The 26,060-nt window shown below is 42.7% G+C and overlaps 1 protein-coding gene and 1 pseudogene across 5 annotated transcripts in view; both read left to right on the plus strand.

The window, feature by feature from the left end:
• LOC126194653 (mesocentin-like) overlaps positions 1-26,060 on the plus strand; it is a 631,517-nt gene that overhangs the window by 517,880 nt on the left and 87,577 nt on the right. For all 5 annotated transcript variants that reach the window (XM_049932838.1, XM_049932840.1, XM_049932842.1 and 2 more), the window contains exons 2-3: positions 15,446-15,578; positions 24,974-25,121. In XM_049932838.1, coding sequence (XP_049788795.1) covers positions 15,447-15,578; positions 24,974-25,121 — 280 coding nt within the window. In that variant the 5' untranslated portion in view covers position 15,446. The remainder of the gene's footprint in view (positions 1-15,445; positions 15,579-24,973; positions 25,122-26,060) is intronic.
• On the plus strand, positions 3,352-3,469 carry LOC126196480 (5S ribosomal RNA; annotated as a pseudogene).

Consider the following 26,060-nt stretch of genomic DNA (forward strand, 5'->3'; position numbering starts at 1 on the left):
AGAGGTGTAAACTATGGCGCATGAGACGATACGTGGACGTTGGCGTCATTTGGACCGCAGCTGCAACGCGGCGAACGGAAACCCGAGGCCGCTGTTGGATCACCTGCTGCACTAGCTGCGCGTTGCCCTCTGTGGTTGCCGTACGCGGTCGCCCTACCTTTCCAGCACGTTCATCCGTCACGTTCCCAGTCCGTTGAAATTTTTCAAACAGATCCTTTATTGTATCGCTTTTCGGTCCTTTGGTTACATTAAACCTCCGTTGAAAACTTCGTCTTGTTGCAACAACACTGTGTTCTAGGCGGTGGAATTCCAACACCAGACAAATCCTCTGTTCTAAGGAATAAACCATGTTGTCCACAGCACACTTGCACGTTGTGAACAGCACACGCTTACAGCAGAAAGACGACGTACAGAATGGCGCACCCACAGACTGCGTTGTCTTCTATATCTTTCCCATCACTTGCAGCGCCATCTGTTGTTGAAAATTGTAACTACTGTAATTTCGAAAGTTTGTCCACCTGAAAATGTACTGTTGTCCCAAGCATATTGCAACAAACGGTGTATTTCTATCGCTGCTCGTTTAGTTTTTATTGCCGTTTCAAATATACCGGTCATTTTTGAAACACCCTGTATCAACTGTCATTTTCTAATTTGAAGTTCTCGTTATCATCTTGCAGTTAAACATTGGATTTTGCATACTTGAAAATCATGAACTACGGTGAAGCGTTTTAAAATTGGGTCGCAAATGTAAAAAAGTGTAACATGTGCAACACAGCTACCTCCTCTGCATCACCCCTCTGTTTTACCAAAAGTAAATACTGTGATACAGTTGATACATACACTGATTGCGTCGCGCCGCGTTCACCTGGGCGGCGCCGGCGGCGGGTTGCGTCTAGCCTGTGGCAGGTAGCTAGCGGCTGCAGCGCGAGGAAATGCTGGAGCGTAAGCTGTTCTGATCGCGACGCAGCCACGAGCAGTCCTGCGGAATAGCTTCTGCAACTATTTGTTGTTACTGGAAGGTAGAATGTGAAGCGAATTATGTTCCATGTCCAATCAGACTCGTAACTTTAGACGAGGGCCGAAATGTTAAGTTGGATACGAACACGCGACGATGAGTAATGCGCGACGATTACCACTAGACCACCGGCTCACACAGTCGAAGAGCATCTCGGAAGTAGACAACACTTCCTCCGGACACTTCCGCATCTTAGAATGTTGGCAGATTGTGCAGATGGCCGGACTTAGCGTTGCAGGGGCGGTCGGTTTTATTGGCCACCTTAAGTGAACGACTCGGACTTAGTCTCTGTAGCGACCGGCCGGCGGTCAGTTTTTATGTCTAACACTGTACATAAATCACTATGCTGTGAGCCTCCGATACACTAGCTATAGTACACTGAAGAGCCAAAGAAACTGATACATCTTCCTAATATTGAGTAGCGCCCCCACGAGCATGCAGAAGTGTGGCAGCAGGACGTTGTATGGACTCGACTAACGTCTGAAGTAGTGCTGGAGGCAACTGATACCATGAATCCTGCAGGGCTGTCCATAAATCCGTAAGAGCACAAGGAGGTGGAGATCTCATCTGAACAGCACGTTGCAAGGCATCCCAGATATGCTCAATAATGTTCGTGTCTGGGGAATTTGGTGGCCAGCGGAAGTGTTTAAACTCACAAGAGTGTTCCGGGAGCCACACTCTACCAATTCTGGACGCGTGGGATGTCACATTGTCCTGCTGGAATTGCTCAAGTCCATCGGAATGCACAATGTACATGAATGGATACAGTTGATCAGACTGGACGCTTACGTACGTGCCACATGTCAAGAGTCGTGTCTAGACGTATCAGGAGTCCCCTGTCACTCCAACTGCACACGGCCCACACCATTACAGAGCCTCCACCAGCTAGAACAGTCTCCTGCTGACATGCAGAGTCCATGAATTCATAGGTTGTCTCCATACACGTACACCTCTATCCGCTCGATACAATTTGAAACGAGACTCGTCCGACCAAGCAATATGTTTCCAGTCATCAACAGTCCAATTTCGGTGTTGACTGGGCCCGGGCGAGGCGTAAAGCTTTGTGTCGTGCAGTCATCAAGGGTACACGAGGGGGCCTTCGGCTCTGAAAGACCGTATCGATGATGTTTCGTTGAGTGGTGCGTACGCTGACACTTGCTGATTGGGCCAGCATTGAAATCTGCAGCAGTTTGCGGAAGGGTTGCACTTCTGTCACGTTTAACGTTTCTCTTCACTCGTCATTGGTCCTGTTCTTGCAGCATCTTTTTCCGGCGTCGGAGATTTGATGTTTTACCGGATTCATTATATTCACGCTACACTCGTGAAATGGTCGTACGGGAAAATCTCCACTTTCATCGCTGCCTTGGAGATGGTGTCTCCCATCGCTTGCGCGCCGGCTATAAAACCACGTTCAGACTCACCTAAATCTTTATAACGTGCCATTGTAGCAGCAGTAACCGATCCAACGACTGCGTCAGACACTTATTGTCTTATATAGGCGTTGCCCATCGCAGCCCGCCCGTTTACATCTCTCTGTACTTCAATACGCAGGCCTATACCAGTTTCTTTGGCGCTTCAGCATAAGAACGCGATAGATTGGCCGCTGGGCCCCAAATACTTATCGTTAAAATTCGGCACCATTCGAAACACTTTTTGTCGACTTTTCTCCGTTTGAGATTGCTGCCACACCCAGCGACTCCGAAGTTGTGTTAGTTCAGTAACTGTGTCATCTCAACAAGTTTTAACAGATCGCAGATGTTTACTATTTTTTGCGTGTCTTTTTTTAACTCCATTGCGCCGTATTACCACAGCCTTAATTTAATTTTATATTTCGTTGGTACAAATAAGTACCTCATTTGAAGATGACCGTCTCTGTAAAGCGCATTCGAGAATCCATGTTACTTCCTTGTCAAAATTTATACTACAGCAGGTGATCGGAAAGAGTTGTATACGCCCGTGAGGCGTCAGTAATGGAAAAAAAAACACTCTGTAACCCAGCAGTGACCGCGCTGTTTGCCTCTTTGCCCGTGAGCTAAGCGTCTAATTTTACTTAGCTCACCGACGAATTCGCCGCTAATTAAAATTAATCGCATCTTAAAATATTACGATGTCCGTAAGTATCTTTGTATGTTACTGAGCACGAAAGCTACATTCCTAAGATGTTCGTAACGTTAGGTGACCTTTTTGAATTCGACTGTTGGTTGCTACTACATATTATTATCAAATACAGCTGAGAATCGCGGACTGCACGAGTGCGTAATTTGGGCCGCAGTTTGACGGCCACTGGGTTAGATTTATCTTATTTAAATTTATGTTACATACTAAGGTCTATAGTAGGCAACGGCCTTGCCGCAGTGGATACACCGGTTCCCGTGAGATCACCGAAGTTAAGCGCTGTCGGGCGTGGTCGGTACTTGGATGGGTGACCATCCAGGCCACCATGTGCTGTTGCCGTTTTTCGGGGTGCACTCAGCCTCGTGATGCCAATTGAAAAGCTTAGCGGCTTCGGTCAAGAATACCATCATAACGACCGGGAGAGTGGTGTGCTGACCACACGCCCCTCCTATCCGCATCCTCCACTGAGGATGACACGGCGGTCGGATGGTCCGGATGGGCCACTTGTGGCCTGAAGACGGAGTACTAAGGTGTATAGTCCCTTAAGCTTCTGAATCCGTGCAATCAAAAGATGATGCCATTTATGTCACATATTTTAATACCCGCAAACTCCTCATTAAAAACCGTAGGATACTTCCGGTAGGGCTAGAATCATGAAATTTGGCGAAAACCAAGGTTTCACAGTACAAGTAAGGGATAAATTCCGAAAATCGTTTATTTTGTAAATATAGCGCACGAAAAAATACTTCTTTTTTGGTCATTTGTTATCCGATTGTCTGTCTGTCCGTTTGTTAAATTTCCTTTTTCTCAGGAGGTCAACTGTGTATTTCTCAAAGCAATTATGTGGGGGGGGGGGGGGGGGGAATCTACCTGATTTGATTTTGGGAAATCTAGATCTGGATGACAGGACTTAGACTTGAATCGCGCTCCTCCAGAATGCGAGTCCGGTGCTTTAAACACCTCGTTCGCTAATGTACGTGTAAATTCAAAGACAGCGAAAAGCATTACAATAGACCCATAAGTTCACAGTCATCTTTACGACCTAATGCCACAAAGCCGCCAATTGCACCTTACTTTCTTACACGTATCACTTGAAGCAGATCCAGACTCAACCCCGGTCCAAACAACGCTGAGTGTACTACATAGGGTTGTTTCAAGACTCCGACGACACGGGAAATGCTCTTTTGGCCAGGACAAAGTCAAACATAACTAAGCATTCCACATCAGGGCCGATATCAGGAGTTTAACCGCACGACCGAATACAAAAGTGTCTGCTGGACAATATACGCATAGCTTACATCTGTCTCAGGAGTCACAGCTTCCCACCGAACTGTGTGTGTGTGTGTGTGTGTGTGTGTGTGTGTGTGTGTGTGTGTGATGCTCTGAGTAGTTGTGTGCCAGCCGTTCCGGCCGTGTGTCTCCCCCTCACGACACGGCGATTCCGTTTATTGTGCAGTTAGTAACGTCAGAATCGGACCATTAATGAATGTAGTAATGTGCTCGTCACAGGCGGATTCTGCTCTAGTGTACGGATTGTCATGTTTCACATTCTTCTGTAGCAAAACAGACAGCCAGAACTATCACAGGAGTATCGTGTTAAGACAGCCTACATTCTGTGGTTGACGTTTCAGCTAGTCGAGTAGTAGGAGCCAGCCGCAAGCCAATTGCTGTTCTTGCTCGACCACCAGGTGCTCACCTGATTCAATGGCCCATACAGTCTTCTCAGGCGTCGCCGCCTGAAAACAGTCCCCCACCCTCCTCCGCCGCTCACCGCTACTGCAGTCTGTCAGTCACAGAGTTATTCTATTCGAGCTATAGCAGCTACACACAATAGGTTCGAGCTTTGGCAATTAGACCTAATAGGTTTCACTTGAAGGGCTGGTTTCACAACTGACTCCAACCATATAATAAGCGTTACTCACGAACCTGACCATTGGCTTGTACAAATTCATTCACCGAGACGAGCAGCGCTAATTATTGCTCAGTGAATGTCGTAGTGCGTTCAAAACAGACCCTCGTTCCAAAGTTCGGCTGTTAGTAAAGACACTATTATCGGTCTTATTATGTCAGATCAAAGACAAATATAGATTTGCTGATTTGACACACATACTGTCTCGTGTGTCTGTCATTTAAAGTTCGAGTAATCTGAGACATTGTCACTCTTCCGTTATCATTGACGATAGTGCATGAACAAGTCAGGAAACAAGCCAGAGTCTGGCAGTACAGTGAGCTAATGTTGGCACAATGTAAACGCTGTGCAATGTAATTTCTGCGACCCGTCCTTATATGGTATGTCCTATACATGTCGCGCCGGCGATCAAGTCTCCTTTAGAAAGGACAACATTTTCCGCCTGGAGCGTTATTAATGTTGTAAAATTTCACACTGGGTGGAGGCGCAGTGGAAATTGCGTGTGCAAGTAACATGGATTCGATACTAATTGTTACATGAAGTGCTACTTTTTTTTGTATACAAAAGACGAAGACTCCTGTAAATGTATTTTAGATTATTTTGTTTTGACATTTTAAGGTAGACATTAGCGTAAATCGTACCCTGGTACGAAGTTACATAGGCTTAACAAAGGACTGATCCCGACATAAAATAAGTCTTACAACCGCAGTACACTGAAACGAACAAACAAGACGAATATATATATATATATATATATATATATATATATATATATATATATATATAATCCTACTAGCTACACAAAAGAAAAGATAAATCGCTGATGGTATACATTTGGGATGTTTCCAGTGCAATCCATATTAATGACTATGAAACTAAAGTAACAATAAAATGTTCTTTTATGTGTCCTGCAAGAATTGTTTCAACAGCTGCGGATAGATAATTGAATAATTGTTCAGAACTAAAAGTACAATCTAAACAAAAGAGGAGAACAGTTTACAAGAACTGGAGTTGGATATTACAACCATACGTACAGCCATATATTTAGTTACAGCAGTATTCAGGCACATACATATAGGATGCACATAGTGACGTACATTAAGAGGCTGAGAGTTCCATATTTTCCTGAGTAGCAAGTGGGAAGATAGTAGTTTAATTAAGCTTCGGACTTACCCTGATATTCTAATTACCAAGAGCATTAAATTAGCATCACAGGGAGCTATAACTTGATGTTGGCACTGTTGTCAAAGTCGTACAGTAGTTTATACGTTGCTGTACCGTTGGATGCTAACAAGTTCAAATGGCTGTAAGCACTATGGGACTTAACATCTGAGGTCATCAGTCCCCTAAGAACTACTTAAATATAACTAACCTAAGGACAGCACACACATCCCTGAAGCGCCAAGAACCGCTCGGCCACAGCGGCCGGCTGCTAACAAGTAGGCATGATTGACACGAGGACAGTATCCTCGTAAAAGGAACGTTATGCATTAACGTCCTTCAAAGTGAGTATGGCCGAGATCGCGATCGTGGTGAATAAATACGATCAAGTCCGTATTGAAAGTCAGATAATTATTGTTGAGTACATACACTAATCGGCCTAAACATGACAGCTGCCCACCGTTAGTCTAAATGCCATCTGATGGCGTTATGCGCACGTGACTCAGTGAGGGAAGTATATGAGCGGAGCAGTGATGAATGGGGGAACCATTGAAGGTGACATTTACTGACACAAGCGACTTGGACAAAGCGCAGGTTGTTACGGACCGGCACCTGGGAACAAGCATATTGAAAACGGTGAAACTGGTCGGTTCTTCGAATGCTACTGTTGTGAGCGTTTATGGAAAGTGGTTGCAAGATGTTGGACGTCCACACTTCATGACCCATGACGTTGTGGTATAAGGCTTGCCGACTTTGTAAAGCAGGATAGGTGGCGATCTGGGGGCAAATTTGTCGACGGGTACAATGCTGCTGCAGACACAAAATCTTTCTGAGCACTCTGTTCCGCTCGCTGTTGAACGCAGAGCTCCACAGCAAAAGGTCTCTATGTGTTTCCACATTGATCCAAAGACATAATCAGTTACGACTGCAGTGGCACGGGGTCATTCAGATTGGGTCGTAGATCAACGGAAACGTGTCACCTGGTCGGATTAATCACATTTCTTGTTGTACCAGCTCGATGTTCGTGTCTGGATACCGCCGTCATCCTGGCGATTGGCTACCCGAAATCTGCACCGTGAAATTGACTGGGACCGGTGGGGCCAGTATTATGTGAGGGGCATTCACCTGGGCTTCCGCGGAACCTTTGGTGGTACCGGTAATTGAAGACACTATGACAGCTATGGAGTTCGTGAACTTTATGGTGGGCGACCTGCATCCCTTCATGCTTGATGACTTCCTCGACAGAGATGGCATCCTCCAGCACGTTAACTGCTCCTGTCACAAGGTCAGATTCGTGCTAGAGTGTTTCGAGGAGCATGATAGTGAACTCATATTGATGTCTTGGCCACCAAATTCGTCTAACCTCAACCAGAATGTACGTATTTGGCACGCCATCGGGCGTCAGTTACTCACCCAAAAACCACCGGACGTAATTTTCGTGAATTGTGTAACCTGCGCTTAGAAATCTGGTGCCACATGCCTCTGGAAACCTACCAACGGTTTGTTGAATCCATGCCACGCCGAATGGCTGCTGTAATTTGCTCCAACGGTTGGACCGCTGGTGGTCATAATGGTTTGGCTCAACAATGTATAACCACGTTTGATAACTTCCTTGTAGATGCAGTTGGTGACATTCCAGATATTTAAACAGCTTTCAAGCGGAGGTAATACTTATTTAGGTATTTTGACTCTGTTGCCTCATGACTCCATGCAATTTAGTGTAGTACACTACGGGGCAAGCAAGCATAATGTACATAATAATTTGGTTTCCACAGATTACGAACTAGTATACGAACAGTACAAAAACTGAGGCTTCGCTGGTAACTGGACAAATGGACCAGAGAATAGAGATATGGAACAAGTAACTGGGACTGTAATAAAAACTTCATTGAGATGAGTGAGACATGCGGCCAGGTGAATGTATGGTAGATTGGCATGTGAAATTCTTCACTGGGCTCCAAGTGATACGAAACAATAGAAATGACGACCTAATAGAAACTGGGAGGATGAAATTAGAAAACAAGGAAAAATTTAGTGGAGAATTTTATGCAGTAATGGATGCCAGATGGCTGATGAAAATATTATACACGACATTTTTCTCGAATGTTCTGAAAGATCTATCGGAAGAACGACACATCAGTGGGTAGCAACCGAGGATGTAGTGTTTGCCACATCCATCAGAAACCAGTAAGAAGACATAAATAGTCGAACTGATATTAATGCGTGCCAATGGTAAAAGAGAAGCGGAACTCTAAGCTCTCTCCCGTTCATAACGTCCACGGTTTTTACTTCTGTCCTTTCAACTGTAATATTAATTTAATTGAAATTGTGTGTAAGTGCTCGACAACTGGTGAATGATCTGAATACCCCTATGGCCTTGTGTGAATGGCGCCCATTTTCTCTTTGTTGTATACCTTCATTGATACCCCGCGGGAAAAACCACCCGGTATGACCTCGACGCTGTATCGTCGCTTCTCATTGTTTCACGTGCCGATGTACGTGACTTGCACTAGAAAGAGGACATGTCATAACTGCATTCCGCCAGTGACCTCAAGAAAGTCTACCTTTGTGTTAGTGGTTTCAAGCCAAGTCGTTTATCATTTGCACAGGACAGTTATACTGTCACTGACTAGCGGAGACTAAAATGGGTTATGTGGCGAATTGCAGGTTCTTCCATTAAAATCTCGGAAAGATCTGGTTTATTTTTTACGGTGTTTGTACTCGCCACCGTGTCAATTGCCAATTTCCTTTCATTGAAACATTTACTAGTTTTAAAGTTCTTGTAATCTCTCCAGTTTGATAATCGTGTATGTTTGAGGGATTCCCCAACACAAAAATTTACACTTCTAAGCCAAAACATCACGACCACTGCCTACCGCGAGGTTGGATGCCATAAGGAGAGTATGTAAGCTTAGCAGACACGGACGGGCTAGCGAAGATATGGGCTGCAAATGGGGAAATCCATTGAGATAAGCGACTTCGACAAAGGGCAGATTATTATTACGCAGTATCTCGAAAACGGCGAAGCTGGTCGAATGTTCACGTGCTACTGTAGTGAGCATCTACGGATAGAGGTGGGACAGTGTAACTACCAGTGGGCGCTAAATGGTTGGACGTCCACGACTCTTCACAGAACGTAGGGTTCGGAGGCTTGTCTGCTCTTTATTATAGGGTAGATGGTGATCTGAGGCATCTCTGCCGAAAGAGCACAATGCCGGTGCACGCACAATTGTTTCGGAGACACCATTCATCATACATTGTTGAACATGGGGCTCCGCAGCAGACCACTCCTACGTGTTGATCCGTACGTATTCACATGTTGATCCAAAGACATCGTCAGTTACAAAATGGTTCAAATGGCTCTGATCACTATGGGACTTAACTTCTGAGGTCATCAGTCCCCTAGAACTTAGAACTACTTAAACCTAACTAACATAAGGACATCACACACATCCATGCCCGAGGCAGGATTCGAACCTGCGACCGTAGGGGTCGCGCGGTTCCAGACTGAAGCGCCTAGAACCGCTCGGCCACTCCGACCGGCTCATCAGTTACAGTTGTTGTGGGCTCGAGACCATATGGATTCGACCGTCGATCAGTGCGAACGTGTCGGCTCTTCGAGTGAATCACATTTTTCTTGCACTAGATCGATGGTCGTCTCCACAAACGCCGTCATCTAGGTAAACGGCTCGAAACGTTCAGCGCGCTACGCAGGCTAGTGGGAGCGGTATTATGCTATGGAATACACTCTCCTGCGGTTGCATGGGACTTTTGGTACTAATCGAAGACACGCTGGCATCTGGAACCACCTGCATCCCTTCATGCTTGATGTCTTCCCAAACGGCGATGTCATCTTTCAGCGGTATAATAGCCCGTTTTTTCGGAGCAAAATTTGGAAATGTGTGGGAAAATCTTATGGGACCAAACTGCTGAGGTCATCGGCCCCTAAGCTTACACACTACTTAATCCAACGTAAACTAACTTACGCTAAGGACAACACACACACACACACACACACACACCACACACACACACACACACGCCCGAGGGTGGACTCGAACCTCTGAAGGGGGGAGCCGCGCGAACTGTGCAAGACGCCCCAGAACGCGCGGCTACCCGGCGCGGCATTTCTCGGAGACAATCGTGCTACAGTGGTTTGAGGAGCGTTATACTGAACTCAAGCTAACTCTGGGCGACCAAATTCGCCAGATTTAAATCCTATGGAACCCATCTGGGTTGTTTTCGGGCGCCATACCGCGTACGCAAATCAGTGGCCCGTTATTTGCGCGAAGTACATGACCTGTGCTTAGACATCTAATGCTGCATGTCCCCACAAACCTATCAACAAACTGCCAGATCCCTGATACGGACAAACAAGCTTTTAAGCAGATGGTCATAACGTTTTGGCTCATCAGTGTATTTTGTGCGTCAGTCAGTTCTTGCATCGTTTCCAGTTACCGGTTGTTACTGGTAACGGGCATCCGCATCAGATGCAAGATTCATTAGGATTAGTCAGCTCTTCGGCGCCGGTAATAAAAACTTCAGCAACGCGTTGCTATTACTGGCAGCATGCATGGACCAGGTACGGAAAATAAAGCCATTCGAATGAAAGTAAATAACTAAGACGTGGGTAGCACGCTGGAGGCGGCACATCCCCGCGCGTGCAGCCGGTCGGGAGTCGGTTGTGGCCTTATACGGCATCGGCGGTTGGCCACGAGGTGGCTGGGATTGAAGAGGAGGGGGGGGGGGGGCGACCGACAGCCTGTGGCTATTCCTCGAGCGAAGCCGACACGTGCTGGCGCGATCGGTTAAAGCGAGCACGTTGGATGGCTCTTCAGATGTTAAGCAAGCCGCTGTGTGTGACTGATGCGATTCAATAAAATTTTGCAGACCTCACGTTTAAGGGGATACGGAATCACCTATCCCCGCAATGTTAATATATGCCTACTATAGGGAACATTTTCTCACAAACTACTGGAGACAGAGAGGTAAAAATTTTACTGTATGTGCATTCATATGTTAAAACAATACTGAAACAACAGTTTATTGTCAAAGTATTTTCTTACAGAGATATTGTACATTTATTTTCAAGTAAATTTTTTCCATCGCTTTTTACTAGACTATCACCCCTAAGTCTTTTGTAAATCAAGTAATTAAAAAATCGTTGTTTCAGTATGTAATAGGGACCTATGTCACTACGTCATAAAAATTTCAGACTTCTAGGTTGACCAGTACCTGAGATAATGTTCCTAGATGAAGTAAAAAGTAAACTTACGGGAAACGGAGAAAGAAGATTAAAACATTCCTGATCCGTAGCTAATACCCCCTTCACAGTCTTCATAATCATCTTCAAGTCTTCTTTTGGCACCCCTCTGCACCTGTCTTGCTTTTTTCACTAATGTCTTGATAATATTATCAGCATGCCTTAGTCTGTGCTGATCTAAAAAGAACATAGCACGTACCGTACGGGAACCAACACACATACCCAACTTTTGAAGGACCTGGCATTTAGTTATATTTCCAAGATTGAAGGTTGCCACAGCATCATACACACCAAAATGTAGTGTATTAATTCCGACAAACACTGTTTTTGGGAGACGATGCCATATCACACTATTCAAGCACTCGTTGGGGTTCTGCGTTTTTCCGTGAAGACATTTCATCAGAAGACTTCTGTCAGCCAGATCTCTGAAAATGGGCTTTATTTCTGCCATGATGGCTGATGGTAGACTGTGGTGGTGAATGTATTTCTCTCCTGTTGTTAGTCCCCTATTGTATTTACACCAGCTGTTTTCACCTTTGGGGCACAAACCATGTTGTGGATGCTCATCCGTGGATGCGGTGTGGAAATATAAAGCCCATATAGCTCTCCTCATTTCTTCAAGATTGCCTGTATTTTGCCTGATTGCAAGGCCATAGCAGTTCTGAATGTGGTCTATTATGGAATCAGTCAATCTTCCTCTGCCATCCAAGGTTTTCCCATCATCTAGTTTTTTCCCTTTCATAACTGATTTTAACCTTCTCAGCCTGGCACCCATTCTCTTCTGCACATGTCCTATACATTCAAGTTTGCTTATATTTACACTGTTCCCATATGGTTTGCTTTCCAAAACTTCTTTGAATGCTTTAGAGTCACCATCTCCCAGATATTTGACATAGCGAACATTATACCACTGTGAAGAGCGATGAAAAATTTTCTTCACCCCAGCAACCTCCATGCCACCACTACTACCATAATAATTAGCAATACAGTCATCACTGTGTTCATTTTTCAGCCTGCCTGTGCACCTACAGTATTTAGAGATTATTGCAACATCAATAACCTTGCCAGTATCAACACTAGTTGCTGTTACAACACCATTGTTGGAGGTGTGGCCCCTTTTCTGCCACGTGCCATCAAACGCCACTGTGAGGTCACGACTGCCGTCATTTTCTTCCACTGCTTCTTCCACAGCAACCTGCATTGACTTCTGTGCTACATCTTCAACTGCAGATCCTAGTACATAATTGTAAGCTTCAAACTTTGAAGGTGCACTTGGAAGATTTAGAACACCACATAGCATATCACCAGCTGCTTTGCCCTTACCAATTGCTCGCAATCCATAAACTAACCTAATATTTACACCATAAAGTTCAGTTTTCTTGTATCCATTATTTACAGTTACTGAAACCGAACTTGGAAACTTACAGCTGTATTTACAAACACTGCATATTAAATTAAACTGGGCAGCCAGGCCAACATGGGATTCTACTTTCAGAGAAACGTTTCCATGACATTTTTTGCAGCACAAACTGTTTTCAAGAGCTTCACACAATATATTCGTATCAATGAGTTCAAAAACTTCATTCCCTCTATCAAGTAAATTATATTTCTCTTCCAAATCTCTTAGTTTTTTATGAGAAGCACTGTTTTCATTTGGTGTAAGTTCGTTCGGCAAATCAGTAATAAGTGGATTCACATTTTCCAACAGTGATGATGATGAACTGCTTTGCTTTGCTAATGAATCATTATTTCTTTTCTTTTGCCAGTTCACACGCTTTTTAAATACTTTTGCTTTAGCTCTAGGCATTTTCACTGCGAAAAATGAAGCACTAAATACGAAATAACTCAACAACAACTACTTTCTTATATCACACTGTTTACAAAACAGTCCCGCCACAAAGTCAAAGAGTAACTTGAGGAAACCAGAGAGAAACATTTTCGGGCAACTAGTGTATAAATAGTCGCTGGAAACCGGGATATTTGAATTCATGTCACTTTAAAGGTACTGCCAAAAAGTTCATGGTCAGCCACGAGAGACGTGTATAACTAAAGCGCAATACCCGATCTCACAAATATATAAAAATAAAATAGTTATAATTGTAGTAGAGCTATGTATGATACGTCATTTTAAAGAGGAAACATGGCAGAATATAATACGCCAATAAAAAAAAAATTCGATTTTTTAACCCAAAATCCGATTCCGTATCCCCTTAAAAGTAGATTCATACTCGACGTCAGCAAACGGAACGGGACGGAAGGCGATGTCGCCTTCAAATAGTGGTTTATTCACACTTGACGCAACGTCATCACACCACTTCGCTCAGCACTATGAAAGTCGTGTTGCGAGATATCATCCGTGTTAGAAAAATTTGGATGTCGTGTCAGAGTAAAGGAACTAGCAGTGGTAGAATTTATTAACGGCCGACGCAAGATTCATAACGGACGTTATCTTGACGAAGTTTGTGTGGTAAACTGCTGAGAAATGAAACAATCGGAAAAGTGTTGTCCAAACATTTCAAAAAATCGACAGTTATTTGCGAGAGAAAATGTATACATGCAAACACATCATACTGTATCTAGAATGCAATACGCATAGCCTTTTTACCCGATCCATTTTATGTTTTTCTTTCTAAGTGTCAAATAACATAAAAAACAATCGTAGTTTTGTATTTGAAAAGAGCTGACGTATTCACTGTTTAGAAAGGTTATTAAACGAAAATTATTTCTAGAGTACATGATGTTTTACTTCGTCGGGGTACTGTAAAACCTAAAACTCTTGTGGAAGAATACTCGCGGTAAACGTTGACGCTGACATAATATTCCGTTGACAGCCTGTGTGAATGCGGTCATGCGTTGGGGGAATATTTTGACATTCCGTTCCCTCAACATTTAATGAATAAATTACAGAAATAATATTTAACTTATAGAATGACACCAACAATATTTAATCATCCTTTGAACTGACATCAGAAACTTTGATTTTTAATTATTATTAAAACAGCGCTAAGGATGGAAATAAATGGCTTAATATGCCTAATACAATAGTAAACAAAGTGTCAGCACCAAAAACCATGACAAGGTGTGTAAACTACGACACGACCAGCACAAAGTAACTGATGCGGTATGTGAGACAGAGCAATTAAAAATCCACTGAAGATCACACATCAGTTGCTCAAACAGCGTGCTCAGAGTTGTGTAAGTAATCACTCCACCCACGTTATATCCATGAAGGAACAAGAAGACACTGTGATACATATAGTAAACTACACAGTAACATCTGCCACACACACTGAAACGTTCCGTAAGGCACAGATGGATTGAATTTTCTTTCATCTTAGTTGTTCTGTCATCCTCAGCTGCATGTGGAAACTGTTATGTTAACTCTGTCTATATGCAGCTGAATGAAACTAAATTTTATCAGAACGAAACGTAAAGGAAATGTGTCTTCATGAAAGCAAGAAAATTGGACTATAGTGATCAATTGCACATTACATAGGGTGTCCAGATAATTTAATCAGATAGTGCATATCGTGATAAAAATTAGTTTTACTCAGCTGCACATATACAGACGTAATTTGTGAATTTTATTTGTATCAAAAGGAAATTTCTCTGGAGAAAACTACAAAATTATAAGACACAATTGAAGGCCAGCACTTAGTTCATTACTGTTGATAGACACCTGTGAAAGTGCACGTGCTATCATAGCTTTTGGAAGTAATAGTGAGAGGGGTAGAATGGGGAAGATTAAGAAGGAAGGGTAACTGACTCAGACTCTTGTCTTCCTGAGGCCTGTGCTGAAATTTCGTCTCTTGAAAGCAAGTAATGGCCAGTGGTTCTGTCTCTCTCTCTCTTCTGTATGTTTATGTGTCTCTCTCTTTAATTTTATTTCTTAGTTTTCACACAAGTTTGTGGAGATATAATGTATTTGTTTTGAGAAGACCTTGCAGTGTAAGGCAATGAGAGGATGTTTGTTTTGTTGCAGCATGCCTGAGGAGACGAAGGCGGCTGAGAAGGGCGAACAACAGCCGGCCGTGAAGCAGAGCAGTGGGGGCGGAAAGACCGTCCTCGCCAGGGTCACCCTGCTCGATGGCAGCCTGCTGGAGCTTAATGTGGAGGTAGGTCTCTGTGGCATTAGGTTCAAACCAGTGCCTGTTGAATTGCCCAGTATCTGCAGCACATTATTAGACAGCATTCGTTATGTGTCGGTGCATGCTCGATTATAGATTTCCCAGTGCATGCCAGTTTAAGCTCTTTAAGTACAGAGCGTTTGCAATTAACTTTGCCAGCTCTTCTTGTAAAAATGTTTTGTTGACAATATTGTCAAACTGGTCCCTCATTGGATAAAATGTGTTTGTCACCAGGGTGACTGTGTTCAGAAATAAACATGTAGGGATGAAGAATAAAGATGTAGAACGTTAATAATAGCAGTTTCATTAAAAATAACTTTAAGAATTTACACACAAAAACTCGGAGGCCTTACTTTCCAGTATGCCTTTCCAAAATATGTTAAACAGACGTACATAATCATAGGCCTATTCTTCACCAAAACAGATATCTTGTGAATTTACTAAAGACGTTCAATACAGTTTCTTATTGCTGTTTAATGAAGAAAGTACTAGCTTACTCATATTGGAATACATCTACATCTGCAACTCAGAAAGCTACTCTGTGCTGCATGGCAGAGGATACCTTGTACAACTACTAGTCATTTCCTTTCCTGTTCCACTTTCAAATAGATCAGGAGTGAAGCGACTGTCTATAAGCCTTCGTATGAGCCATGAGCCCTGATTTCTCTTATCCTACCTTTGTGACTGGATTCGCGCGCGTGCACACACACACACACACACACACACACACACACACACACTCTCCCTCTCTCCCTCTCTCCCTCTCTCCCTCTCTCCTCTCTCTCTCTCTCTCTCTCTCTCTCTCTCTCTCTCTCTCTCTCTCTCACACACACTCTAAAGACCCAAAGAAACTGGTACACCTACGTAAGGTAGTGTATGGCCCCCACGAGCACGCAGAAGTGCCACAACACGATGTGGCGTGGACTTGACTAATGTCTGAAGTAGTGCTGGACGCAATTGACACCATGAATCCTGCAGGGCTGTCCATAAATCCATAAGAGTACGAGGGGGTGGAAATCTCATCTTAACAGCACATTGCAAGGCATCCCTGATTTGCTCAATAATGTTCATGTCTGGGGAGTTTGTTGGCCAGTGGAAGTGCTTAAACTCAGGAGAGTGTTCCTGGAGCCACTCTGTAGCAATTCTGGATGTGTGGAGTGTCGCATTGTCCTGCTGGAATTTCCCAAGTCCGTCGCAATACACAGTGGACATGAATGGATGCATGTGATGAGACAGGATGCTTACATATGTGTCACCTGTCAGAGTCGTATCTAGATGTATCAGGGATCCCATATCACTCCAATTGCATGTGCCCCACACCATTACAGAGCCTCCACCAGCTTGAACAGCCCCTGTTGACATGCAGGGTCCATGGATTCATGAGGTTGTTTCCATTCCTGTACATGTCCATCTGCTCAATACAATTTGAAATGAGACTTGCCCGACCAGGCAACATGTTTCCAGTCATTAACAGTCCAATGTCGGTGTTGACAGGCGCAGGCGAGGCGTAAAGCTTTGTGTCATGCAGTCATCAAGGGTACACTAGTGGGCCTTCAGCTCCGAAAGCCCATATCGATGATGGTTTTGTTGAATGGTTCGTACCCTGATACTTGTTGATGGCCCATCATTGAAATCCGTAGCAATTTGTGGAAGGGTTGCACGTCTGTCATGTTAAAAGATTCTCTTCAGTTGTCGTTGGTCCCATTCTTGCAAGATCTTGTTCTGGCCACAGCGACGTCAGAGATTTGATGTTTTCCCAGATTCCTGATATTCACGGTATACTTGTGAAATGGTTGTTTGGGAAAATCCCCACTTCATCGCTACCTGGGAGATGCACTTTCAGACTCACTTAAATCTTGATAACGTGCCATTGTAGCAGTAGTAATAGATCTAACAACTGCGCCAGGCACTTGTTGTCTTGTGTAGGCATTGCCGACCGCAGCACCGTATTCTGCCTGTATGCGTGCTATGCTGGAGGATGGTCACAAAGTACAGGAAGATCTACAGATTAGTGATTTGGCCAGGGACTGGCAGTTGACTGAGAACTAAACAAATGTAATACATTCTGTATATAGATGAGAAGATTCAGTTACTATTCGATAGTGCTTTAGGCTACAAATCACTGGAAACAATAATAACCATGCAAGACTAGGAACTAACTGTCCCAAGTGATCTAAAGTAGGATGTCACATAAAACTATATACTCATTCGACCTATTCTTGAGTACTGCTTGTCAGTGTACGACATTTACCAAGTTGGATTAATGGGAAGAGAGACACAGAATACTCGGTGAAGAGTGGTTGATCTTGAGAAGTTTTCATTACAAAAACAAAACAAAGAATAATGATCATACTGTCATTAAAATATCTGAAACTGACTGGGATCAAATACTTGAAAAGTCAGTTAATGCACTGAACTTTATAAAGTTACTAAATTATGTTGATACAATGCTGTAATAAAAATTCTTCATGTTATCCAGTTAAGCATCAGTATCTGCATAAAGTGAAGCAATGATCAGAGTGAGAAAGATGCTGACACTAATATGTATCACACATGTTTGTGGATTTTGAAGTAATTTATTTTCATCTTGAAGTCATCCAGAAGACAAGCAAGCAGTGGTACTGGGCTAATTTGGCACAGTGTGTACCTTGAAGAATAATTTCAGATTCACAAATCAGAGCAGCACAGTGGCCACCTCGAAAGTCCGTGCAAAATTGGCTTACAACAGTGATCTCGATGGGCCTTATATACATTAGGTACAGTGTTGGTGATTGTTAAAACTAGATAATTAATGAAATACAATGAAATTTGACTTATATCCAAATGGAAAATGACATAGTATGAATCGTAAAATAAAATGTCATTAGGCAGTAAATGTACCTTGTTTCAGAACAGTCTCATTCACAATGAAAATAGTAAGATATTTGAATATAATAGCATATAAAAATCTTAACTGTACATGTTGCATTTGTGGATCATGTGAAAAAATATCAAATACAATTTCTTCCTAGCATTTTTCCTAGCTTCATTAAAAATGTACTTCATTTCAATAATAACAGTCTTTGGAAAAACAGTCTAGGAATTCCTTAAAGTAGTTTGTTTACATATTTGCAATTAGCCTTCTTGTTAATAACAGTAATTACATTTCACACAGTAAACAAAATGCTCTGCAGTTACATAATAAGACTCAGATTTTAATTTTATTCAGTTTTTTAGTTACAGATAATATCAGATTTAAAATGTGTGTCACAGACAATTGTCATAACCGTTTTTTAGTGATTTTAAGTAAACTTGTTTTCAAACAGTCCAACAAATTACGTTGTCTACTTGAGGCATAAAGAATACTTTGTACAAGGCATCCTGTGCTGGCTCAGGAGTATTATCAACACTGATTAGCAACTCATACCTGTTGCTAAGGCATAAGGAGCAAGCCATGCAGCCCATTCCCACTTTTGCCTTCCACCCAGTGAGAAGGGACTCCAACACTATCTGCCACTCACTCTCAAGTGAAGACAGACCAGTCAGATGTTGCATATTGGAAGATGCAGTGACAACCAAGTCACCAGTGGATTCAAGCAGCACCAAAGGCGTTACTAGTCTCGTCACTGGTGTCCCAGTGTTGCCACAGCTTTGAGCAGTAGTCAAAAGCCTGTTTACTGGGCCCAATGAAGCTTCCAGCTGTTTATGGGCACCAGTCAATTCTCCTTGTGTCTGCTCGCTACCAGCACAGTCCCTATCAATACTGTACTGTGTAAAAAACTGAATAAGATCTCAAGAAATACAAACTGAGCAGTCTGAAGTAACTGAGAAAGTACAAACAGACCCCTGCAAAAGAGAAAATTACCCGATGGTGGTGCTACTGAGATCGGAATGTGTGCAACATACAAACAAGGAGAGAAAACAGGAAGAAACACTTTGTCTCAAGGTTTAACCCACTGACTGCCACGCAACCGGTAGCACAGCAGAGGCAGTAACCTCTGCTATGCAGAGCCTAAGATCACAAGATCTGTAAGTTTTTAATACAGAAATAAATTTCTCTGCTGAAAACTCATGTGTTAACAGTTACTTTTTACTAGAAACTCTGCCTACTCAAAAGCTACTGCAGGAAATAAATACGCGAATTATAAAGCACTGATCGAAACTATAACCCTGTGCACTAACGTGAGGTTTAAATAGTCACGTCACATAGTGCTTCTGGAAGTGGGAAGCTACGTGGGAAAGTTGTCTCCCACAAAGATGTGCACCAAAATTTATGCAAAAATGTAGAGTAAGTTAGTAAACACTAGTCTAAAGAGTAAAGTGCACAGGTACAGTTCACTTTCTCACAGAAGTCTGTGAGAAACAGAAACTAAACTAAAGTACTGTATATCAAACAAACTAGTTCAGCTACAGGCACAACGTCTCTGCTCTGCAGGTGTGGCTACATGGAAACTTGTACAGTAATTCACAAAAGGATGCTATAGTGTTCTGTGGTGTTGCTGGAACAACAGCTGCTGGGTGATGAACAGTGATTAGTTCTGAGTGAACTGACGTAAATCTCAAACAAATAGCCTCACATCCGCTGACCACCTTACATAGATCAGTGTATGCATTTTGAAGTTTCTTTAAAAGTATGGTCTAATTTCATGTTGTATTATAGACACTATGTAATGCATACTTGGTACTGGTTCAGTGCTACTCTTTAGTGTGTGAATGTATGTCAGATGTAGGTTTGTAAGCTTTACATTCACTCCTGATACGAAAGCATAACTCTCAACAGAGTAGGAATCATCATTATCTGTGCACTGAAAGTAAGCCAACAGCAAAAGCCGGATAGTTTATGAACAAAGCAGTGTCATCACAGGCATAGCGATAAGATACTAGACTAAACACCTCATACAGCATGGAACAAGCGCCAAAGTGGCCCTTTGCTGGCTTACATCCACATTAGTGGTGTCACATGTGGTCCTGACCCTTGTGGCCGCAGTTTACATGCTGGGAATTTGCAGCTTCTCTATGTCACTGCTGCTATAGACACCCACTGGAGATAGGTTCCTCACTCTAATTGCTATGTAGAGCCAATTATGTCCAGGTTTATGTTGGTGCAGGCATGAGAGGAGGGAAATTGTAGTGGAGCTCCCCATCATGTGTTCAAGTGGCATGGATAACTTAAATGGCCTTGTGTTTTTCCAGGGCTGGCTGGGTTGACGATATGTGGGAGGCAAATGGCTGGGATGGGGGTACAACAGGGGCTGGCGGTGGGAGTGATTTTGCGTTCACGGGTTACCATGGTTGTGTGTGCTAATGAGTGAGGTAGTAGGGGCCACAGGTTGTACCAGTGAGTGAGCAGTATATGTGATACAGGACTATTATATGATAGCACAGTGGGTGGCAGTGTGGGTATCAGTTCCCTGGGTCAGAGGCAGAGTGGCAGTGGTGCTGTTTGTGAATGCAGTCATGGCCAGAGCTGCTCTTGGTTGCGGGTTATGAGCTTGTGAGCGGCTGTGTTGTTGACCATCTGACACGCCCTACATCCTACAACTGCCACTCAGGTCACCCCTGGCAGCAGTGTAATATGCATACCCTAACACAGTTGTCATGTGCACACTGTAAGGGGCACAGCAGCTCTGGCAGGGTTTGATGCCTGCACCCATATAATATTTTGGCCAGACATGTCAAGTCCACAGGAGTGAACCTTTACTTGGTGAGGAAGCTGTGTAGAGCTCCCTCGGTCAACATTATCAGCAAATCCTTGGGCACATAGGTCTTGAAAGTCATGACCTGCTTGGCATCTGAATTGGAAGTTGTGTGGAAATGGGCAGTGATCAGACGTTTAATGCTGTTATGGCAAAGAAAGGCCTTGAATTGTAATGGCATAAACTGGAAATTCCTGGCGGACATCAATATGTAGTGCAAGCTCTCAGTTGCACAAGTTAGACAGAGGGCACAGATGGTAGTGTGGGCAGTGGATGATGGCATCTGTGCCACAAAAGGCAAACTGGAGATAGCATCCCCCACAAGAAACAACATAGCTTCCTGAAATGGCGCAAAAAAATTGACATACACTCTTTTCCATGGGGGCTTTGGGCCTGACTATGGCAAGCACTGCTATGCCAGGGCTGGCTGGTTCAGTGAGCAGGCAGGAGTGGCACACATGTTCAGTTGCAGCATTAATACAGAGCCAATACACTTGCCGCTGGGCACAGCTTTCTGCTTATTGTCCTCAAGTGTAAGGCACAAAGTGGCTGGAGTGTGGGTGGAATGATGACCAGTATTCGGAGTTTTTTGATGTTAGTGTTAAGTTGCCGTTTGTTGCATGAATCCTTTTCTACATCCCAAAATAGTTTTCATGTGCTAGATCAGCATGTTTTGATAAACACTCTGGCCACTGTGACTGCACTGCAGAAAAACTGGGCAGAACTGGGTCAGGGGCAGTACTACTGCGCATGCTGTCGGCAGATCCTCATCTAGGGTTTGTTGCAGATGCTGGTTAGGTCCAAAACAGTTTCCTGAAGATTGAACTCGACTTCGGCAACACTGAGAAATGGGAGTAGGACATATACATTAGCAAATTGGTTGATGGAAGTGGATTTCATTGGTTAACCACTCAAAAACAATGGCCTTCGCTGTAGATGCTGTGCTATCTTTTCTGGAAGCTTAATCCAATGCCCACAAAGCAGTATTAATGCCCTGTTGTCGAACAATAAGTGGAGTTTGCAGGCACACCAAGTACACATGAAACTTCTTCCCAGCATAAATAATTGCTAAAGCCACGTTTTCAGTGTGGGAATAATTCAGATGTGCTGCCAATAATGTTTTTCAGGGGCAGGCAACCAGTCTTTTGGATCTGTCTGACATTTTATGAGACATAAGCGCCCCACTTCAGTACAGAGATGCTTCTGTTGATAGTGCCAGCTGCAGTCCCAGTGTATCATGCATTGTGCCACCACCTGACCATGACCGAAGATTCAGTGATGTGTATGATGGCACATGCTTCAATGCTGATGTGGAAGGATGTTTTTGACCCACCCATTTATAATTATAAAAAGTTTTACACATTGTTCAGTGGAAATTGTTATGATCGAATTAGTGAAGTCTCTCATGAGATACTAGTGATTCGGATGACCTTGAACTCTGGTGAGACTAGAGGATGGAAGAAAAAGATAAGTCAAAATCATCAGCTGGATGCTGGTGTCATGACAGTCACTAACTACTTTTGATACCTCGATTACTTTATCGAATGTACACTGAGCTTTAGAAGCAACCTCAAAAGATTTAGCCAGACTTCACTAAGGCCAGAATTGAATGTTGCTAATGCTTAGGCCAGACTTCCTTGTTGGGGACTAGGCACAGCTGGACACATAACCATGTTATGAGTCAGTGGTTCTGCATAGGAAACTTTACAACTCTGGTAATTGAAACTGCATTGTTGTGCAAGACCCTGGAAGTCATCAGCCCATGCCGCATACGACTGTCCCTCTTGTTTATAACACTGATTAAATTTTAGGTTGGTTGCTACAAGGTGCGCTTGATGACTATAGTGTTTAGTTCACAGAGTACATAACTCATTGAAAGATAAATTACTATGGACTGTGAATGGTCACAATTTCTGCACCACTAGAAGACAGGAGTAAAGCTTTGCTGTCTATCTGAAATGCTATAAGCAAAACAGTGGTGTTCTTGCTGTTGTTACTGCAGTAACAGCTGTTTTGTCAAAGTTTAAGAAGAAACTTGGTGCCCATAGTACCCAGATGAATTTGGCTGTGTCATGAAATGCATGGTAGGGTAGCAAGTCCTTACCACCACTCCTAATATGAAAGTGTAACTGTAAACAGAGCAAGAATTGTTGTCATTTGTGTGCTGAATGTATACTAATAACAAAAACCAGACAGTCCAGAAAAAAAGTAGGGTCATTCTAAGGGTAGTGATATGACAATAGACTTAACACTTCATGCAGCACATAACAAATGCTGATACTGTCCATGGGCCAGCTTATATGCATGTCAACGGCATTGCCCAAATGACCAATGTCCTGCCTCTATGGGTCATGCATGGTAGCGGCTTTAGTGCTGGCGACCTGCAGCATCTAAAATGCATCACCTACTGGATGCAACTCTAGAACCTTAACTACAATGTTTGCAATCATTAGACCCATTTAGTAGCCTCTCTATAGCCTGATCTTACCGAGTCTGACTTTGTCTTGTTTCGAAAGCAGTAATGCATTGTAAGGGCAGGCTATTTTCCATAGGTGAAGTGCCCTTGCAAACTTTAGATGAAAATGTGTCCAGCTACTGGAAGATCCTTGGGGAAAAGTAGATTTGAAATATGAGGAGATGCATTAAAAACAGTGGAAGTTATTTTGTGCAAGGGGAATAAATGGGGGTTTTATGCAGAACTGTTCTAGTACCCTTTCTATCACTAGTAGATGTGAAGACTGAATTTTCTCATGTTGAACGGAAGGAGTGATCTATGTTTTACTTGAGACTGTCTGTATATTACGTGTTTTAAGAATTAACAAGCTTCTGTGAGCACTACAGACACGAACATGTCCATGTGCACAAGGGGATTTTTAATTGTAAATAATCCTATTTCTGTCAAAACCTATAAATAATGTGATATATTGTATCCAATATAATCATAACATTGTATGAGGTTCTAAATCACAGTGGACACATTTTATAACAAAAACTTTTTGAGGAACAGAAAATGACAGTTCAATTGTCGAAACTGGTTGTCAGCAATGAAGACTAATTTATATGATCTTGACTAGTGAAAGTTTTTCCCCAGGATCTGAAGAATTTTAAGAGTAACTTGAAGAAAACTTTTGTAACAGGTGTTAACACGGCAGAAAAAAAGTGTATTGCAGAATGTTGAGGAACTCAGGTTCCTTAATTGGATTTCTGCTACTCACCATATAGCGGAGATGCTGAGTCGCAGATAGGCACAGCAAAAAGATTTTCACACTTAAAGCTTTACCGTCAATGGTCTTTGTCAACAATAGACACACATACACGCTCACACACACCCACGCAAACGTAACTCACACACACAACTTGGGTTTGCGTGAGTGTGTGTGCGTGTATGTGTGTCTGTTGTTGACAAAGGCCATTGGCCGAAAGCTTTAAGTGTGAAAAATCTTTTTGTTGTGCCTATCTGTGACTCAGCATCTTAAAACAAAAGTTCAATTATGGTTTTATCAGATGAATCCAATAAAATGAGTTAGGAATGCTATGATCATGACTGAAGTAACAATGATATCCAGTGGTACCCAGTCCTTTATTCACTTTCATGTCATAAAATAAATAGGTGAAATGTGTTTACTGTGATCAAACACATTTGCGAATTGCATAAAATCTTTTCCGAGTATTTACAGTCCATCACTGAGAGTATGTTTTTGTTCACAGCGAAGAGCAAAGGGCCAGGATGTGCTGGATAAAGTGTGTGAGCACTTGAATCTTCTAGAGAAGGACTACTTTGCCCTGACTTATGAAGACAGACACGATCCTCGTAATTGGCTCGAGCTGGACAAACGGGTCACAAAATTCATAAAGAGTAAGTGAAACTGTGGTTTCATATAAATTACTTGTATTTTTCAGTATTTCTTGTAGTACTTCTGTTTGTGAGAGACTTGTGTGAGAGGTAATCATTTTATAACATTTTGCACATGCCAGTATTTTAATGGACATTTTATGGCCTCAGCTGCTGCTTCTTGATTCAACAAATGAGTAACCAGATGTGACATACATGCAAAATTGAGGGCTGTTTTTGATGTAATTTCACAGTTTTTGGGATTATTTTGAACAAAACTGCCCTGTTGTTCGATCATTTGAAGTCAAACGGAAAGTTACATCATTTTATGCATTAAATTCTTGTTCACTAGAAAGGGGGAAAAGTATTCTTTCTTTACAAAAGGGCAGGACTCATTGACACACAGTTTTTCAAAATGAAGATTGCTTCATCATGAACAGGGGGGGAAAGTGGAGATTCATTACTGAGGGTATTGAGAAAATTAGCAGAGAAGTCAACCATTAACCACATATCATGTAGGCCACAGCCAGACAAATCCAAAGAGAAATCAAATAATGCTGGATAGTAATTCTACTCTCATCCAAGACTACCCACTCTTTTGGCAGAATGGACCTTGTCTCCTCAGATTTATCGTGTGTGTGCCACTTGTCAAGTAGCCACTTTTTCATTAATCAGCTGTCATTTCTTGTTTGGAGTTCTTACATCTTATAATAACTAGTGAATCATACAAATGTAATTTATCATATTAATTAATCATTTCCTTACTGCCGGTATCATCACAATTAGTTTTCTGTCACATTTCTCAGGAACACACAGTACTGATGCATTCCATCCATGCAGTGAATACATTAATTAAATTGTTACAGAAATAAAAGATAAATTTTACAACATCGTATAAACAGTTACTCGTCATGCCCCCAGTGTCATTTAATCTGAATGTAAAGTCAGAAGTGTGTTCCTGGA

Source organism: Schistocerca nitens, chromosome 7 (genome assembly GCF_023898315.1).
Source record: "Schistocerca nitens isolate TAMUIC-IGC-003100 chromosome 7, iqSchNite1.1, whole genome shotgun sequence".
In the NCBI taxonomy this organism is placed as follows: Eukaryota; Metazoa; Arthropoda; class Insecta; order Orthoptera; family Acrididae; genus Schistocerca; species Schistocerca nitens.